General features: G+C 43.4%; 1 protein-coding gene across 3 annotated transcripts in view; it reads right to left on the bottom strand.

The window, feature by feature from the left end:
- Positions 1 to 20735, bottom strand: part of KCNT1 (potassium sodium-activated channel subfamily T member 1) — a 556984-nt gene that overhangs the window by 245267 nt on the left and 290982 nt on the right. For 2 of the 3 annotated variants that reach the window (XM_089677058.1, XM_089677059.1), the window contains exon 1: positions 12986 to 13185. The exons of the other annotated variant lie outside the window; for it this stretch is intronic. In XM_089677058.1, the coding sequence (XP_089533184.1) occupies positions 12986 to 13134 (149 nt within the window). In that variant the 5' untranslated portion in view covers positions 13135 to 13185. Of the gene's footprint in view, positions 1 to 12985; positions 13186 to 20735 lie in introns of those variants that run through there. 3 annotated transcript variants of the gene reach the window in all.

Genomic DNA, 20735 nt, shown 5'->3' with positions numbered 1-20735 from the left:
ACGTTTATTTACATGATTTTGTACAGCGGCCCTGCAGCAGTACTTCTGCTATGGGGCAGAGGGCAAGCAATTAATATAAACGTTCTTGTAGTTTGTAAACTTGACAATTCCCACACATTTTCTTCCTTATTTTCTAAGATATGTGTTCACTATGTCCTGTGAGTAGACATTGCTGTGTCACACATTTCACAGAGCCTGCCTTCTGAACTACAGAGGTGCTGAGGAGTCAGGAATCACAGTTTGCAGGCAGCAAGGTACCATGGGACATGTAGTCCTTAGATACCGAAAGTATAATGCCCCATGCACACTGGGTGTTTTGGTAACGTTAGCTGTGTAAAGTCACGTTAAAAATGTGAGTTTTTCAACTTTTTTTTAGTGTTTTTGCATTAGCGTTTAGCTGCATTTTTCAGTGTTTGCTTTTTTTAAGCATTTTTTAAAAACTTTTTTTGGTCAAAAAATATCCAAAAACGCTGATTTGCAGTGTTTTGCTGCGTTTTTCAGCGTTAGAGCATTTTAACTGTTAAAAAACTCCTTTAGAAACCCACTAGTTCTGGGTTTTTTCCCCAGCCAAAAAATGTCCCTACCAAAAAACGTTGATTACAGTCTATGTGTGCATGGACACATAGGATAACATGATGGGGGGTTTACAGGCTGTAAAAACGTCCAGTGTGCATGAGGACTAAAGGAGAGGAGAAGCTGCAAAGCATGCTGGGAATCCAAGAAGTTGTGGATAGATGACCAGCAAACTGGCAGAATTCTCAACGTGAAGGGAGAATTTTCAAGTAAGCTTGTATCGGACTGTCAAATATAACTATTGTTTGTGTTGCTGTTACAATGCTGATGTTATGAAATGAAAGTGTATATTATGGGACTATAATCTCCTGCATTGTTAACCTCTATTTGGGGGAACGGACCTCCTTATGAAAATACCAGTTGACTGGATAGTACAAGAATGCATCCAGTAACATAAGAACTCCTGATCTCCATACTTCTTTTGAGTCAGTGACTCAGGAAGTATTGAAGCAACAGGATCAGCATGACAGACAAGAAGCTATTATTTCCAAAAGCAGAGATCACCCTGACAAGTCTTCAATTTGACAGATTTCCTTTAAGATATCACCCCTTTTTTGTATGGAAATTCACACTGCCATAAGCCTGCACCGAGCCTCGCTGTCAGTACACTGAAGGTGCTACAAGAATGAATTATGTATGCCCGCTTTGTGTATTGATACTGCTGTAAGTAAGATCCACGCTGAGCCTTTTGTCTGCCTTCCAGTGAACGCACATCAGTCAATGTCGAGCAATTAAAAAACACTGGAAAACAATTAACCCTACAGCAGAGTAACGGTTACTATTTGGGCTTAAATCTGTCTGCTCTCCATCTCTCCCCATAACTGTCCCCCTTTTGGCCCACTATAGGGGTGTCCAACCTTTTGACTTTCCTGAGCCACATTGGAAGACAAGGAATTGTCTTTGGCCAGACATAAAATACTAGTGGTATACCAAAATTCTGGTACCGAAACCGAGAATTCAAAATGCACTTGGCTGAAAACCAAAACCAAAATGAGCAGTTTTTAAAAATGAATATATATTTTTTGGAAAAAAATACACTTTGATTAAAAAAACAATATATACCCCAATTATTTTGTAAAATATGAAAAGAGGCTGTTACGGCGAGTAAATAGATACCCACAGGGGCAGACTGACCATTGGGAAATTCGGGCAGTGCCCGAGGGCCCGGGGTCAGTAGGGGGAACCATGAGATGCCCCTGGTACCTTTTTCATAGGCTTTTTTGAGTTTGGGCAAGGACACAGGGGCCCCATAATCCCCTATTGCCCGGGGGCCCCATGAGTTGTCAGTCTGCCCCTGGATACCCAACATGTCAGGCTTTAAAAGTGTGAACGCTCATGGAATGGCATGAAACTGCGGTACTTAAAAATCTCCATGGGTGATGCTTTATAAATTTCTACAGGTTAGCAGTATAAAGTTACAGAGGAGGTCTATTGCAAGAATTATTGCTTTTGCTCTGACGTCTATGGCGATACCTCATATGTGGTTTGAACACCATTTACATATGTGGGCATGGCCTAAGTATGCGTTCACCACTAAGTATGCGAGCACGGGGGGACGGGGGCACTTTAAACCTTTAAAAAATTACATTTTTGGGTATAATTAGTGACAGGTCCTCTTTATGGAGAGATATGGGGTCAATAAGACCCCACCTCTCTCCTCTGCAATATAAAGCATTGGATCAAAAAAACCCCATTGCTCTAGAGCAGTGGTTCTCAACCTGTGGGTTGCGACCCCTTTGGGGGTCGAACGACCCTTTCACAGGGGTCCCCTAAGACCATCAGAAAACACATATTTCCGATGTGTAAAGAGCAGCTACTGTGTAGAACGCAGCTGCTGTGTTGAAAGCAGCTACTCTGTTAAAAGCAGCTACTGTGTTGACAGCAGCAGTATTGGAGGTAAAACGACACTCATGAATTATGATTACTGGGTAAATAATTTTATGGTTGGGGGTCACCACAACATGAGGAACTGTATTAAAGGGTCACGGCATTAGGAAGGTTGAGAACCACTGCTCTAGAGCTTTAAAAAAAAAAAAAATGGCCGGAACTGGAAGTGACATCGCTCCAGTCCTCCAAGGGCATAGAGATGTGTGGTGGCCATCTTTCCTTCACTCATCTCTATGCCCAGCGCCCGGAACGATGAATTCTCAGGTAAGGCTGAACTACCGAGCAGCGGCCGGCGACGGAGGGTGGGCGGCAGCGAGGGGTGGGGTTTTTTTTGGCACCTGTGTCCATGCTTTTTTGCCATCTGTATAGGTGCTTTTGTTCATTTCGGCCGACAGCTGAAAGGGGTGTTTTCGGCTGAAACATTTCGGCCACAGAAATTTCAGTTCATCCTTATAAAATACACTAACAATAAGTATAGCTGATGACCAGAAAAAGTCAGGCAGACAAGTTAACAATCATCACTGATATAGATTGATATAGATATACAATGGCTTAGTGGTTAGCACTTCCGCCTGGCAGTACTAGGGTCGTTTGTTCAAATCCCAACCACGGCACCACCTGCCTGGAGTTTGCATGTTCTCCCTGTGCCTGCGTGGGTTTCCTCCCACACTCCAAAGACATGCAGGTAGGTTAATTGGATCCTGTCTAAATTGTCCATAGTATATGTATGAATGTGAGTTAGGGACCTTAGATTGTACACCCCTTGAGTGTTAGGGACTGCTGTAAAGTATGTAAAGTGCTGTGTAAATTGACAGCGCTATATACGTACCTGAAATAAATAAATATAGATAATGTACCTATGTACTACTGTTTTTGGGAAACTAACACATCAATATATGGTTCGATGGATGTAGAAGCAAAGTAGTATGCTCATGTATGCTCAGTATGTTAATGTAGTAGCTCACCAGAAATTTTCATTCTAATGTTGCCCTTTATGTGCTTTATCTTTGAAAACAGTTGCTCACAAATATAGGTGCTGCTGAAAAGTGATGATTTGAATAAGGCGTGATTGTGAAGAGTGCAATATTTTTCTTTGGCAAGATGAAACTTATAAAAGTCCAGTAAAGAGACAATGTCAAATTTTTCTATGGCTGCATGTGTTCGCTAAGTGTAAATGCATTAAAAAAAAAAATCCCCAAAAATCTAAATAAAGTAAGTTTATGATTTTGTGTTGGGCCACATTCACAGCCATCTTGGGCCGCAGGTTGGACACTCATGGATCTACATAAATACTTAAAGCAGAGTTCCACTCACCCTGTCAAAAACTGTAGCTGCTGACTTTAAAAAACAGCCACTTACCTGTCCCTCGGACCCGTGGTGTGTCCCCCACAGCTAATTTACTGGCCATCCTGTATTCCAGGAGGCCGGCATCTTCAGTGCGGTCACATGGCTGTGACAGCTTGCAGCTTCACATCCGGGCACCCACTGCGCATGTACGAGTAGCGTTGCGCTTCATGAATGGTCCTGTAGTCTGCTGGGACCTGTCACGTGTCCCAAAAGATCGGAAACGGAGGGAGGACACCTTCCGTTTCCGATCGCCTAGACCAGGGGTAGGCAACTTGTGGCTCTCTAGCTGTTGTGGAACTACATTTCCCATGAGGCATTGCAAAGATTACAAAACTGACACAGCTATGACTTGCAGAGGCATGATGGAACTTGTAGTCCTGCGGCTCTCAGGTTGCCTACCCTGGCCTAGACGAACACAGTGGAAGTGGGAGCAGGTACCTGTCAAATTCGGGTACCCGCTCCCCCCCCCCGATTCCCAAAGGTGCCAATCCTTAATGGGGAGCAGTCCTTAAAGCGGAACTTCCCTTTTTGGGTGGAGCTCCGCTTTAATCTGGCAAAAGATTTTATATTGATGTTTAAGGGAAATACATATTTTGGTGCAGGAAAACAAACCACCTTTTAAGTCAGCCACATATATTTTTAGGTTTTTAGTGGTCATTCTTACCAGCTTTGCTGCTGTAGGTACAGACATAGCTCATGTCATTACACTTGCTGAAAAAAAGTTAAACCCCAAGTCTCAGTGTTGGTACACTGTCCTCTCCAGCATACCATTAGACGCGCAGAATCCTTGAATGTTTTTCACCAATTCTGAAACATCTAGTGCAGGAAATTCCTGAAGCTGCCTGTAATTGACTACAAGCACTGTGCAGACTTCTGGGAGAGGCAGTGAAGCAGTTATAGAAGCAGGGGGAGAAGTGTGACAGCAGCAGTCTTAGATCCCACTGCTGCCACCAGAATGTGATGTCAGCAGTCCCAGATTCCACCGTTGACAACAGAATGTGCTGGTGGCAGGCTTAACTCCCATTGTAGCTGTCAGGATGCGACTATTGCACTCTCAGCCTTACCCTGTGAATTTTCCAGTTCGCAGGACAATGATCTAAGTGCCGACTAAGAGCAACTGTCACTAGGGTTGGTTAACTCCGCAGATAACTTTTTACACCAAATGACAGCCGTCGCCATGTGTTTGAACAGAAACATGCACTGTTCAAAAAAATCTGCTATAGCAATTCTGACTTCTAAGAAATGTCTGCGACACTCGCCGCCATACAGGAATATAACAGTGCTAAAATATGGTAGCCGTCTTCAAAGCGACAGGAATTCTTTAATTTCTTATTTAGAGCATTTAGAGATTCACCTTAAAGCTTGAGCATAGTCAAAAATATTTTTTAAAAAGCAGCACAAGGGACAGTACTACATTCAATATGACCCAAACTACCCCTGCAGTCAATATTTTGATGCTGCGGAGGGTTGATTCGAGAAATGGACCAGTGAGCGGCAGTCATCAAGAGTGCAGACTACGTTTACCCTTTCAGTCCCCTCCTCCATTCACAGAAGCTGTACTACAGCTTCCATATATGAAATGCGACCTAAGTAGATGAATTATAACTGTATGGTCCTCCCGCGCTCTAGGTCCCCTGTTAGTTTACACTAAAAAGCTGCTAGCACCTTACCATATACCCGATGGAAAATGACAAATTGAAAACTAATTAGCTTATTATCCACAATTTGGATGTTTTCATGTGCATTCTATTCAATAATTTTTGGTTTATGTATATTTATTTACAAGTTTGTACACTGTGTGGGGTATTAACATCCCATGAGTTTATTTATCACCTAGAGATAGCGCAGCACCAACCAGTCTTCAATAAGTAGATGAATGAAAGGTCTTCTGCCTCCATTCAGAGGGTGCTTTTTACTGATGGGAGCTAAGGTACAGCTTCTATAAATGGAGGAGGGGCAAAAAGAGCCTCTTGATGGGTACTGTCACGGGTCCAGCCCTCATATTAACTGCTGCAGCACCAGAAGTGAGGGGGGTAGAGGACTTCAGTGTTCACGTAACAGATCAGCCAGCAGCACGAGGGACACTTCACATTGAAAGTAAGCATTGTCCCTTGTGTTGATGTTTTATTATTATTGACTAAAATTAGGCTTTAACAATTTTTCAATTCTGTTTGGATGACAGGAATACAATGATGCAGAAAAATACTTACAGAAAAAAAAGGCACTACAAAACAGATAATGGCAGCAATAAAATACTAATGGTATTAAAAATGAAAGGTACTATTCTTGATTCCCCTGCAGAGTCCAATTCACTTCAGAGGACGTTTGATTCTGACCAGGGGTGGACTGACAACTCATGGAGCTCCCGGGCAATAGGGGATCAAGGGGCCCCTGTGTCCTTGCCCAAATGCCTATGAAAAAGGTACCAGGGGCATCTCATAGGGCCACCTACTGACCTCGGGTCCTCGGGCAGTGTCCGAGTTTCCAAATGGTCAGTCCGCCCCTGATACTGACAGAGTCACTGGCCCTCAGAATTGACTATGGCATGGTTCCAGTGGAAAACCAGAGCTGCAGCTGCCAAGTGCTGCAGCTTTTTGATGATCTACCAGAAGGTGTCACTAAGCAAACCCCCACCCAATGAATAAAGCTGTGGACTGTGATGTAGGAGTGCTGAAGTGTTTTGTGATAATTCAGCTGACACTTCCTTATTTCCAAGTATTTATATTTCCAGATTGTACAATGCAACAACCCATATATTATTGATTGGAGTGAAATTACAGTTTGATGAAGACCAAACATGACTTGAACTGGATGTCTTTATCACCTAGAAGATTTAGTATGCCCAACTGGCTTTCTGTACATTAAGGCATAGACATATTTGGTATCAAACTGATTGCTATTCCTTATACATTTGTGTAAACACTTGTTAATAATGTAATGCCATCACGGCTAAAGCCCAATGCCACTCAAAATCTATTTTTTTTTATTATACCTCCCTCCCATCCCCCTCCACTTTTAACCTGGAGTTAACAAAATTGTATGCAACTTGACTCTGGGCAGCAAATGTGTAAGTCTGTATAGGTGACTAAGCCCAGTCTGACAGGTATGTATTCCTCCACACTGTCTCTGGTTTTCCAGCCTCTGCTAAGTGGACTTTTTATGACAGCTATTGAGGACAGGGTTCATTGACAGGTTGCCTTCCCCTACCTCAGGGGGACTGGGTGAATGATTCTATCTACCCTGTCAAGTGCTATGTAATATGCTGGTGTTAGAAGTACACAGGATATAATCAAGATGACCGCGTACCTGCTTGCACATTCCCAAAGTGCTACCCTGACAAGTTCCCTGTAGAGCACACAAGTGCAGACACAGAGATTCTGCAAGTCGTTCACTGAAGTCTGGACTAAGCCGTTCAGCTGAAAACAATCTCTGTATCTCACTTTTCCTGAAATATTTCCTACAGATCACTGAACCAGTCACATTAGTTTCTGCAACAGAAAAGCTTACACTCTAATGTGTCCACCACAGCAGTGCACTATATAAAACATAAATATAGAGACCTATGACATATTCCATAGCGCTGTACAAAAGTTGCTGAGCCATGCTCATCATTCTCTGCACCATTGGAGCTTACACTCTAATGTATCAACCGCAGTCATGCACCATTATTATACATTTATTTGGCTCTGACATATTCCACAATGCTGTACATAGAACCCTGAGCCAATTACATCAGTTGGACCAGAGGAGCTTACATACGAATGTACCCCCACATAGTCACACCATTAATATTACTGTGCATTTATAAAGCTCTGCAATATTCAGCAGAACTGCACAGAGAACACTGAAAAAGACATTAGTCACTGGATCAGAGGAGCTTACACTCTAATGCCCCATCACAGTCACAGAAAGACCAGTGCAGGTAGAGACCAATGGACCAATCATTATGTTTTTGTGTTATGAAAGGATCATCAGAGTCCTCTGAAGAAGACAATACAGATATTATATTCTGTGGAAACTGAACTCAGGACACCAGTGCTGCAAGGAGCTCTAGTTATTATACCATCAATACAAAGGCAATGCAAGTCTCTTTTTTAGAAATATATATATATATACTTATAGTGACAGTTAATGATAAATAATAGTAATAAATTGTGTGTATTAAACAATCGGTGGATTATTTCTATTTTATCATAATAATAATAATATTTAAAAATAATTCTTCCATTGTTTAACCGCTTCCCATCTGCCCTATAGCAGAAATGCTGCTACAGGGTGGCACGGGTGCGCAAAATCACGTATATATACGTGATTTTGCATTTCTGGGTAGGGGGAGCGTGCTAGTCCTACCTGCGCCGCCATTTGCGACCGCGGCTGTCAATCACCGGGTCCCTGCCAGTAATTACTCACCGGCGCCTAGTGATTTCCGAGCATCTCCGATGGGGAGGAGGACTGTTTTGTTTACTAACTGTCCTTCTCCCTGTCAGCTCAGGCACACTGCTCTGGATGGCTGTGCACAGCACAGCCATCCAGAGCAGTGTGATTACAGTGAAGCACACTGACACACTCCCTGCACACAGTTAACCCTTTGATCGCCCCAGATGTTAGCCCCTTCCTGCCCAGTGCCATTAGTACAGTGTCAGTGCTTTTTTTTTTTTAGCACTGATCACTGTGTTGGTGTCACTGGGGATGTCAGTGACACCAAGTCAGTTCACCCCAGTGTCAGACAGTCCCGCTATAAGTTGCTGATCACCGCCATTACTAGTAAAAATAAATAAAAAAAACAAATTTCAGTATATATACCACCATTTGTAAACGCTATAGCGTTCACTTAAACCAATTAATTTACTTGTATTGGGATTGTTTTTTTAGCAGACATGCAGCAGAATACATTTTTGTGTAAATTTATTACGAAATTTGATGTTTTTAATTTTTTAACTGGACATGTTTAATAGCAAAAAGTCAAATATATTGTTTTTTTTCTCAAAATTGTCGGTATTTTTTTTTTCAAAGCACAAAAAATAAAAACTGCACAGGTGATCAAATACCACCGAAAGAAAGCTCAATTTATGGGGAAAAAAAGGATCTACATTTCATTTGGGTGCAGCGTTGCATGACTGCGCAATTGTCAGTTAAAATAATGCAGCGCCATAATGCAAACAATGGCCTGGTCAGGAAGGGGGGTAAATCCTCTGGAGGGTAAGTGGTTAATAAACACAACTGGCAAGTAAGAAGTCAACAAGGAGTCAGAAATCTCTTAAACTGTACATAGAGTAAGTAGAGTCCAGACTGCAGAACTGATGATTTCCTCCTTAAGACTCCTTTAAGTCCAACTCCAGGAAAACTAACAATCTTTTCATGAAGTGGGGCAGAGGTCTCCAAACTTTCTAAACAAGGGAGCAGTTTATGATCCTTCAGACTTTAGGGGGGCTGGACTGTGGCCAGTAGGAGTAGAAAATGTGGGAGTAAACGGTGCCACATGTTTAGTGGGAGCAGTAGTGCCCCATCATTGGTGTCAGAGGGATGAATAGTGCCCCATCATTAGTGTCAGTGGAATGAATAGTGTCCCATTGTTGGTGTCAGTGGGAGGAATAGTGCCCCATCATTGGTGTCAGTGGGAGGAATAGTGCCCCATCATTGGTGTCAGTGGAATGAATAGTGTCCCATTGTTGGTGTCAGTGGGAGGAATAGTGCCCCATCATTGGTGTCAGTGGGAGGAACAGTGCCCTTTTGTTGTTGTCAGTGGCAACACCTATGGGTGGTATCACTGGGAGGACTAGTGCCCCATTGTTGGTGTCAGTGGGAGGAATAGTGCCCCATTGGTGGTGTCAGTGGGAGGACTAGTGCCCCATTGGTGGTGTCAGTGGGAGGAATAGTGCCCCATTGTTGGTGTCATTGGTAGAAATAGTGCCCCATTGGTGGTTTCAGTGGGAGGACTAGTGCCCCATTGTTGGTGTCAGTGGGAGGAATAGTGCCCCATTGTTGGCGTCAGTGGGAGGAATAGTGCCCCATTGCTGGTGTCAGTGGGAGGAAGAGTGCCCCATTGGTGGTGTCAGTGGGAGCATTAGTGCTCATCATAGGTGTCAGTGGGAGGAATAGTGCCCCATTGTTGGTATCAGTGGGAGGAATAGTGCCCCATTAGTAGTGTCAGTGGGAGGAAGAGTGCCTCATTGGTGGTGTCATTAGGAGGATTAGTGCTCATCATAGGTGTCAGTGGGAGGAATAGTGCCACATTGTTGGTGTCTGTAAGAATTAAGCCTTTTTGTTGGTTTCAGTCAGAGAAATAGTGTCCCAAGGGCCTGGATAAAGGCAAGTAAAGGGCTGTAGTTTGGAGACCACTGGTCTAGGGGATGAAAAAGCATTTTTACTTACCTGATCCCCTGCTTCTTAAACAGACAGCGCTCCCCTATGCACCTACGGTGGACTATTCCTCGCTGTCCTCACCCCTAATGTGGGGATATGGGCCCTGCATCAGTCTTGATGTCAGAGGACCTTAGTCCACCGGAGCATAGAGGAGAAGAGGCTGTGGAGACCCGTCTAAGGGGCAAAAGAGTAGAGGAACAGGAAAAGTATAAGTGCTTTACCAAGTCCCCTAGACCTAAATGAGCAGTCAACTCATGCAGTGTGGGTGAAAAAATTCTTAGTGTTCCTTAGAGTTCCGTGTTATTGCATAAGGTTTGTTATTTAAAAGAAAAAAAAAACCACTTAAAATATATCAGACCTTGGGCTTTAAGAATAAAAAGTCTTCCCGCGTGTTTCTAGAATGATATGTTACGTATATCTTGTACTGACTCAGTTCTTGCGTATTACGTCATAATGTCATTGCGCTCTGATCTGCACTAAATTTATAATGTGACCAGCGGGGGATCCAGTTGAACAAAATCTTTTGATCAAAAATTCCTCACTGCGCTGTAAGAATCTGTTCAGCTTGGCCAGGCCTTCAGAGAATTCTGCCTTTAAAGTAAATTTCTTCAAGTAAGTGCTACCTAAATTGTACAAATTTGTGAGAACGAAGCGGCACATAAACACGCCGCTGATTGTCGGCCTGCATGTGCTCTCCGGCTTCATTGAGCTGATATAATTACTACAATTTTACATGCAAATGAAGGATGATGCAATGTGCAAACAGTGTGCTACACCTGAATGCTTTGCATTTTGTGGGCGAGATAGGAGGTTCCTAAAGATCATTACTTCAAAATGAGCAAATACAGTACAAAGATGCTGAAGAACATGCAACATGTCTCCCTGTTAGAGCCTGCTGGGATTTGTAGTTCATTGCCAGTTATGGATCAGGGTTTTCTAGCTACTGCAGATGAAAAGGAAAGAATTAGGTTCAGTCCACCAAAAATTGACATTTCAAGCTTTGATAGATGCTGGAGTGTTAAAAACAAACTCTGGGAAAAGTAAAAGTTCCTCCTTGCAGTGGGGATGCAGCTGCAGGCCCACGTTACAAGGATTAGCTGCTCATATATCCATATGACTGGGTAAAGCAGCTTTACTTTATCCTTCACTCCCTGCTAAGACTGCCTCCTGCACACTCTTCTGCCCTGTAATCAGGCAGTTGTGATCGAGACCGATGCAGGGGCCCTAGCCCTGCAATAGTTGTGAGGACAGCATGGGAGAGTCCACTGCCAGAGCATAGGGGAGCGACATTTACCAGAGAAGTGGGAGATCAGTTAGGTAAAGGTGCTTTTCCTGTCCCCAATACAGAAACAAGCAGTTAGTTCTTACAGTTCCACTGCAAGGAAGGACTTTAACTTTTCCCGGAGTTGGGCTTTAAACCAGCTGACAGTATTGTTCTATCTCCCATGGACTCTGTTGGTGAGACTTCCCTGCACTCCTATTGTGCCCTATATGAGGGGTCCCCCTATCCCTTTTAGACCTTAAACGATTGTTTTATTATGGAGCAGGTATAAGAGGTAAGAAAAGCCAAAATTCTACAGATGTGGTCTGGGATCTAGAGTGGTCTGGTCACATGATCAGATGCCTAGAAATTTGGTCAGGTGGTCCTGGCTGAATGGCACTAATGGGGCCAGGATGGCAGAGGTCTTATTTTGCTATGTTTGCATTTTAACAACTTCTAGCTTTTTTAGTTGGGCATTACTGTAAAGCCCTGGTACCCGATCTGTGGCCCTTTGGTATGTGATGTGTGTCCCTTGGATCTCAACAGTCTGTACAGGGAACACTGAATAGCATTGATCTCTACTAGCCTCATGTAACATGTTCCCAGTTTGGTATTGTCTTCTGCAGCATATCCCCAGCTAAATATGTAGCATGTCCACACTGTCTGACCCTCATTTCCTCTATTAGCTCTGCAGTTTCTGTCAGTCCTCTCAAGCATCACATATATCAAGCATTACATGCAGGTCTTTGGTGATGTCAGGGGCCCTCTTTAACTCATAAGTAAAGTAAGCCATCATCTTTCATCCATCTGAATGAAAGCGGATATCAGACAGGTTGATAGAGGTTCCCTCTTTGCTCATTCTTGGAAGCACACCTAAACTCAACTGTGCCAACTTTTATTTTTTCCAGGTGCAGTCCACAGGCACCATCATACTGGACCTTCTGGCTGTGTCACCTGCTCTGGAGTCTCACTCCTTTTGCTGTACTCTCTGTGACATTAAACAAATCAACACTCAAATAGGGAAAAGACCCCTAATCAACTTCGGATTCCTTGCTTGCCATAATCTTTAAAGAGTAAATTCAGCAGGTGGAGGGGAGAGGTGTTTAATCCAACACCTCCACATCCACCCAAAACTGAAATATCACGTTTTGGTGGATCGCCTCTTTATATAAGGTACTTTTACAATAATCTAACTTCTTCTATTAGCCGCAAAGTATACCTTGCTTGTAAACTTGCCCTGAACCTCTGGATACTCGCAGCCGGGATGCGGAAGCTCATGATACAAACCGCAGCCCAAGCAGCATCCCCTGCACCCCAAATGATGCATTCTCAGGGTATTTGTACAATGCAGCGGCCATTAATGTCCGGATTGTTTCTATATAAATTAATAGTAAAAAGACATGTCTGTCTGCTGCATTTCCAGCAGTCTCTGCGTCGGATTCCCCCTCTCTGCAGTGATGATGTATTTCTAGCCCATGGTGACATGCACATGCACTAACAAGGCACGGCTGTGATATTTATGCAATCTGGAGATGTAGAATTATCTATAGGTACCTTTGGCCAGCATCGCTTGTCAAGGAGCCCATAATTCGGGCCGGTAGCAGGGGGCTGACGCCGTTCAAGTCCTCCCTTGTAATTGGTGGGACGATTTTGGAGCTGGTGCTGATTTCGGAAGGAGAATTCTTCATCTTGGCTCTAGCCATCCTATCAGCTGTGACAAGCTGCCTCCTTCCTCTCGCTCTTCCTCAACTCACAGTGATCATACTGCATGCAGTCTCTGCAGGCTAGTACCACCTGATTTATACTTCTTCCATGCTCCCCACTGGGAGGAAGTGGTACATTCCTCCTCTTCTACAGCAAGACATTGCAGGGGGGGGGGGATGCTCGGACTTGGCTGCACTGGGACAACGGTGCTCTAGGACAGTTCTGCTGTAGGATGCTGTCGCCTGTATAAACAATTCTTATGTCATCCTGGATTCTACACAAGAGATGCAATGCCTCCCCTACCTCTGTAATGGTCTCCTCCCATATCCTGTGTTTGATACAATGTATATAAAATTACAAGCACACACTTCTTCTATTATTTAATATTATTGCAGGCAGTGGATGCTGCTGTGTATCTGCAAGTCAGGTACGTCCTGGCTCAGATATTCAATAGGACTAGGTGCAGTGGGCATGGTCGGTCATGGCAAACCACCTGCACTTAAAGGGGAACTCTGGTCTTTAGAATGTCTTAGATGTACACAACAGGGACTGGATTTGCGAAAAAACCCCCCAAAAAACCCAAAATTATCAGTCTGTGTTCATTTCAGTTTGTGATTCTATAGGTACATACGGGGCAACTATATTTGAGGGTTCATTTTACAATTTATGTCCACTTTAAAGAGAAATGCTGGTCTGATGGAAAAGAAAAAAAAAAGACGATATGCAAAATCCTACAAATCAGGCAGCAATGTCTCCTTTTCCAGCTAAGGCATTTACAGAACCTGACACCTTCACAAACCCTGTGTCAGTGTGACTATTAGCACAGTTTACACAGAAAATCATAATAAACTATGGGGAGTGATTTCATTTAGACTTAAAGCGGAGCTCCATCCAAAAGGGGAAGTTCCGCTTTAATGCTTTGTCCCCCGCTCCCCATTAAGGATTGGCACCTTTGGGGGGCGGGGGGGAGTGGGTATCTGAATTTGACAGGTACCCGCTCCTACTTCCGCTGTAATTGTAATTGCCTAGGCAATCAGAAGCGGAAGTTGTCCTTCCCCCCTCTCTCCCCATAGTCTTGTGGGACATGTCCTAGAAGACCACAGGGCCATTCACAAAGCGCAGCGCTTCTTGTGCATGCGCAGTGGGCACCCGGCTGTGAAGCCGCAAGCAGTCATAGTCAGGTGCCCACACTAAAAATGTCAGCGACAAGGAAAGAAGACGGCCGGTGAAACCAGCAGTGGTGAGGACACCGCTGGACAGAGGGACAGGTAAGTGGCTGCATTTTAAAAGTCAGCAGCTACAGTTTTTGTAGCTGCTGACTTTTATTTATTTTTTTCAGCTGGAACTCCGCTTTAATTGAGACTTGCCTAAAGGTGACATAACCTTGGGGGGGGCGCCAGTTTGGCCAATTTATCCACTTGCCTACTGGGCCAATTGACATTTCTCACATACATGTACAAAATGTATATTTTTTTGATAGGAAATTACTTATAACCCCCAAACAGTATATATTTTTTAATCATAGGCCCTAGAATATACAATAGTGGGTATTGCAATTTTTTATGTCACACATTATTTGGGCAGGGGTTCTTGCAAACGCAAATTTTGAAGAAAATACACTTTAAATGAGAAGTAAAAAAAACCAAACATTTATACTCAAAGTAATTGACACAAATACTGCTGCGCTTAGGGGTGAACTCAATATAGTTATGGATCCATTGTGGAGATCCTGGATGGTGCATGGCTCTCTGCTCTGCCCCTAAAACACTCACTGGAGCTCAAGCTCTTAGCAGATCGCTGAGAGGCTAAGCCAGCTGCTGGTGGTCGAGGCATCTGGGTGGATCCCGGCCATATGTTTGGGGTCTTTTCAGAGCCTGGAAACGGGTGAGAGGAGTGCTGACCTAAGTGCACTCCTATGACCCATAGGAGAAGTACAGCCAAAATAGCTCTGGTCAGTGGCGTCCCGAGGCAAGTGCGGGGGGTGCGGTCCGCGGGGGGTGCGGGTCCGGTGTCACCCCGTACAGGTTGCATGCCGATGATCCCCGCAGGATTGTCGGCATGCAACCTATACGGGGTGACACTGGACCCGCTCCACAAAAAAGTAAGTTGTAAAGCAAGCCGATGATCCCCGCAGGATGGATCAGATCCATCCTGCGGGGATCGTCGGCTTTCTTTACAACTTACATTTTCTTGGAGCGGGTCCAGTGTCACCCCGTATAGGTTGCATGCCGACAATCCTGCGGGGATCATCGGCATGCAACCTGTACGGGGTGACACCGGACCCGCTCCAAAAAAAGGTAAGTTGTAAAGAAAGCCGACGATCCCCGCAGGATGGATCAGATCTGCGGATTGAGCATAATGGAACGGAGTCCGATCCATTATGCTCAATCCGCAGATCAGATCCATTCTGCGGGGATTGTTGGAGGGGGTTTTACCAAGTGTTACCTCACCGGGTGACACCAACCCTTGGGATGCCTCTGGCGCTGGCCATACTTCTCCTTTAATGAATTTTAGTAAACACAAACAGAATATAATACTCAATTTTTTGTAAAATATAAAAGATGATGTCATGCCAAGTACACAGATACCAAACATGTCATGCTTTAAAAAATGCCCACACCCATGGAATGGTGACAAACTACGGTACATTAAATTATCCATAAGTAAATATTATAAAGATTTTACAGGTTACCAGTTTAGAGTTACACAGGAGCTCTGGTGCTAAAATTGTTGATATTCTCTGATGTTTGCAGCAACACCTCATACAGTATGTGTGGTGTAATCACTGTTTACATATGCGTGCAAGACTTATGTGCAATTTTGCATTTGTGTGTGAGCATGGGGGGTGCTTTCAATTTTTTTCTTTTCTTTTTTTTTTATCAACTTTCTTGCTATCACAAGGGATGAGCAACACCCTTGTGATAGCATGGGCCATGACAGGTCCTCTTTATGAACAGATCTGGGGTCTGTTAGACCCCAGATGTCTTCTCACCTTGCCTCCAAAGCATCTGATCAAACCTAGATCAGTTTGATGAGATACTTTCATAAGCCGATATTGGTCTGTTTACATCAAACCGAAAACAGTGACAAAATCTTCATTGCTTCCTGTTTCTGATCTCACAGAGAGGGAGGAACATTGTCAGTTCCTCTCTCTCTGTGCAGTGCACTAGATGCCACCGGTCAGAGCAATAGTGGCGGTGGGAGGGGAGGGATCCTCTTCTGCCGCCTGTAGAACTAATTGAGTGGCTCTATATCCGCTCAAATTACTTCTACATTGATGGGAATCACCAGCTAAAAAGTTTGATACCAGGATGATGTCTGCAGCTGCAGCAATCATCCCAGTATAACCACTTCAACCCTAGGATATCAGCCAGCATTTTTCAATCTTTTTTTCAGTCATGGATTCACATCACCTTTTGAAGAACAATTCCATGTATGAATATTTCATACACATGTAGTGCTACTCCCATAGGAGCCACAAGAATACTGTCCAGGTCCTCCCCAGTTACTTTGCCACACAGCCAGACACATAGGCTGATTCACATGTTCCTTCAATGACCAGTCTAGGGGTGTTGTTTTTGTTTTTTTGGAGAATTCGGATAGGTATGAAGGAGATGAGTAGGATACTAGGAACTATGTACATGAGGAATTTGTCTGATCCTTAGGGCAGGCTATACTGAAGTCCTTCCTTGAATCAAACAGTGGACTTCAGCCTAAGGCAATAGCAAGTAGTAGCAGTAACTTCTTTAGAGCAGTATCCCTTTAAATAGTAGTGGCAGGTGGACAAAGCTGTTTGGAACACCAGCCAGCGTTCCCCTTACTAGACCTATAGCTGTCTTCCCAGCACCAGAGGGGGTTAAATAGCACACAGTCTCTAAGATCCTTTAGGGATGTCTGTACTCACAAGGCCCAAGAACAACTGGATGCCTTCCTCTGTGATACTCGATCAGATCTTCAGTAGACGGCCTCTCAGTCAGCGTAGCAGAACCTGGGTCTCAACGTTCAGGCCCTCAGGTAGCTTTATGGGAGCAGCTTTATGGGAAAGCAACATGCCCTCTTCCAGGCTTGGGAAATCCTATCCAGGAAAGACCCAGAGCCCCATGTGCTCACTAAGTATATACAGTTACCCAGCATGCCTTATATCCCCTCTCTCTGGGATAGGCCGAGGCTGTATCAATATTCATGCTGCCATCTGCATAACTTTACACCTATCATCCAAAAACTTCTACAGTTTCCTGGAAACAGAGGAAGCTAGGCAGACTAGCAGCACCTGAGCACACAGAGCAGCCCTAAATAAATGATCACAGCTCACCCAGTACATGAAGCTACCTATGATTTTTTCCTAAAACATATAGTCACTCTCCAGTGATCTCCATTTGCTTCTGGGTCCTGTGCTGAGTGTCTGCATTTTAAATCCAGGAGGTAGACTGTTCAGTATGGGCGCCATTCTGAGATTGCTTTGCATTTTCTCAATAAATGCAAAGCATTCTCTTATGGACGAGGTGGAGAGGCAGTGCGGTGAGGTCACACTCTCCATGCTTACCATCATGAGCATGCACCTAGCACACATCACATTCAGCATATATGTGTCATGACAGAACAAAGCCTATCACTGTGGTGGCAACCCTGACAACCCCAGATGGCACACCATTTGATAAAGGCTGGCATAAGTTATGTGTTATTAGCCATAAACGTTATTTGGTGCTGTTAGTTTCAGCTCTGAAAATGACTGGAATGACCAATAATGAGCACAGGGATGGGTAGTAATAAATAAGATGGCAACTAAAGACCAGTGAGTTTACCATGTGTAGCAGTAAAATGACTCCAAAGTAATTCCTAAGTCACTAATAAAAGGAAGGAGCAATAATCAATAAAACACATAATTTACTGGACCCAGAGTTGCATGGCTTTACTGAGGGCAGGTCATGTCAGACATTTTTTTTACTATATAATGGTGCTGTGCACAAAGCCTATCTTGATTTCAGCAAAGCATTTGATACAGTTTCACATAATGAGCACATAAAAAAGTTGGACAAGCTAGGACTTCTTCTTTTGGTGGTTCAATGAATACGCAGTTGGCTAGAATATAGATATCAGTGTGGTTGTAACACTTACAGTCACTAGTTGTGTACCACAAAGCTCTGTACTTGGTCTGTTTCTATTTAATCTGTAAATGATTTAACTGAAGGTTTGACAGGCAATGTCTTTTTGCTGATGATACAAAGGTGTGCAACAGGGTTGATATTCCTTGATATGTCTGTAACACGGAACAGGATTTTGCATTACTGAAAGATTGGTCAAAAAGTGAAAACTCCAGGTCAATGTAAATGCAAAATATTCATCTGAGAGAATACTTCTTATTTCAGATGATAGCAAAACGAGGGAACAGTGTGCCCTGGCAGTAGGGAAAACTAGTGGAATTCTGGAAGATATCAGTAGAGGGATCACCAGTACGATGGAGAAAGTCCTGATTCCTCTTTATGGATCTTAGCTGGACTGTTAAAATACTGTGTACAGTTCTGGAGACCTCACCTACAAAAAGAGAGAAAGAGAGGACAAGCCAAAAATGGTGAGGACTAAAACATAGGACAGACTGCAAGAACTTGGTGGTTCCAAACCCAAAATACAAAAAAAACCCCAAAACATTTAAACCTTTCTAATAACTTCTATTATCACTCCATGTCTTGGTGTTTCACAGAGCTGTCCTTTAAAAGAAATTACCTATTGATACTGTTGTTCTTTAAGGTTTCTGCTTCCTTGTAGCAAATTCGGCAGGCTCAAAGTGCCTCTGAAACATTGCCACCAGTGTGCATGCTCCCCTTTTAGGTAAATAAGCCATGTATTACTAAAGCCGACCATTGATGGATTTAAATTTGGCTTGTTCAGCAGGAACTGTCCGAATTTCGATCCATCTATGGGCAGGCTGGAATCGACTTCGGTACAACCAGCCTGTCCTTTTTTTTTTTTTCATGCAATCATTGCCAGTGGCTATAGCTGCCAGTATTAATGATTGAACACTGCTGGTGAGGAAGGCTCCCCATGCTGCCCAACGACAAAACACAATAGCAGTGCAGTACAGATTTCCCCATCAGCACTGTGTGGGGGATCGATCAACTTTCTTTCCATCAACCTGTGGTTAAAGGATACAAAATTGCATAATGTCTGGCCTGCTTTAGTATACATGGCTTACTTTAGGTTGAGTAAGTAGCTAAGCCCAGTGGGAACATATTGAGAAAGTAGTTTTTACTTGGAACAAACTTCCAGCAAGTAGTAAGTCAACAGTAAGTAATTTTAAAGCCGAACTCCAGATTTGAGTGAATTTTAAATAGTTAGTTTGGACTGAGCTAGTCCAAACAAACTATTTCCTTAACTAATCAATGCAGCAGCTGTGAGCTGTATGCAGAATCAGTGCTTTGTTCTGGCAGTGGGATGGGAACTTCTGCAGGCCATAGACAGTTCGTTTATCGGCCGATTTTTCGTCCAAAAGAATAATTGGCCTATTTTCGCACCAGACCGGAAAAACGGACGATTTTCGCAATCATTGGTGGCAACAGAACGACCAATGTTTAGTTTTTCTGGTGAAAAATCGGCCAATAAAGGAAATGTCTATGGCCTGCATTCCCTTTCAGCCCTGAAAAAAAAAAATAAGTGGGGCCGAGAACTGATCAGCTATTGACAGGGGACTTTGTATTTTTATGTATTTTATAAATGAATATAAGACTTTCTCTGATTGGCTGAGGTAGAGATTGTGGCATCACCTGCCCACCTCTCCACCGCAGCAAATCAGAAGAAGCCTTGTATTAATTCTTAGGATACAAAGCTTTCTGTTAAAGGCTAAGCAGTACTCCACTCTACTCGATTTTGTTCTGGGAGTGAAACAGATGAGTACTGTCCATGATACTTTTTTTATTTGCACTAACATACAATTTTCAGGACAAGCTTTCAGGGTATGTCCCCTTCTTCAAGGTTTAAGCAGTACTACTTCACAAAGTTTTAGCAGAATGTAAAAAACAATCTCTGAGGGGAAAAAAAACATACATGCACACAAAACAAATGTACACAGCAATGCTTATAAAACTACGTTTAGACTAGAGCAGTGGTCTCCAAACTGGGGCCCGGGGGCCGGATGTGGCCTTTTGCTTGCCTTTATCTGGCCCTTGGGGCACCATTCCTCTCAATGACACCAATAAAGAGGCATAATTCCTCTCACGGGACACCAACAATGGGGCAATATTCCTCCCACTTACACCAATGATGGGGTATAGTTTACTACCATTGACGCTGGGGCATTTTCTATTCTTACTGACTACAGTCTGACCCCCTCAAAGTCTTTTGTTTAGAAAGTTTGGAGACTAGAGATAAGACAGAGCAAAAGCAAAGACTGGGTGGGGGGGTTGGGATGACAGTTACAGAGCGGGTCTCATAACTGTTGGATAATAGGTGAGAAAACCCATGTCTAAATTAAAGCTGTTATCTTTTATCAAATATAAATATCATTCTTAGTTCAAAAGTTTTCCTTTACTGAATAGTTTTGAACTTCCCTTTAAGAACTAAGATATTGAGGTCTTCCATAGTGTGGTTCAGTTGTGAGAAATGGTGT

Source organism: Staurois parvus, unplaced genomic scaffold (assembly GCF_062004578.1).
Source record: "Staurois parvus isolate SC_StPar_1 unplaced genomic scaffold, SC_StPar_1.0 ptg000176l, whole genome shotgun sequence".
NCBI lineage: Eukaryota > Metazoa > Chordata > Amphibia > Anura > Ranidae > Staurois > Staurois parvus.
Note: the sequence above shows the minus strand (reverse complement) of the source record. Positions and strands in the feature narration are given on the sequence as shown.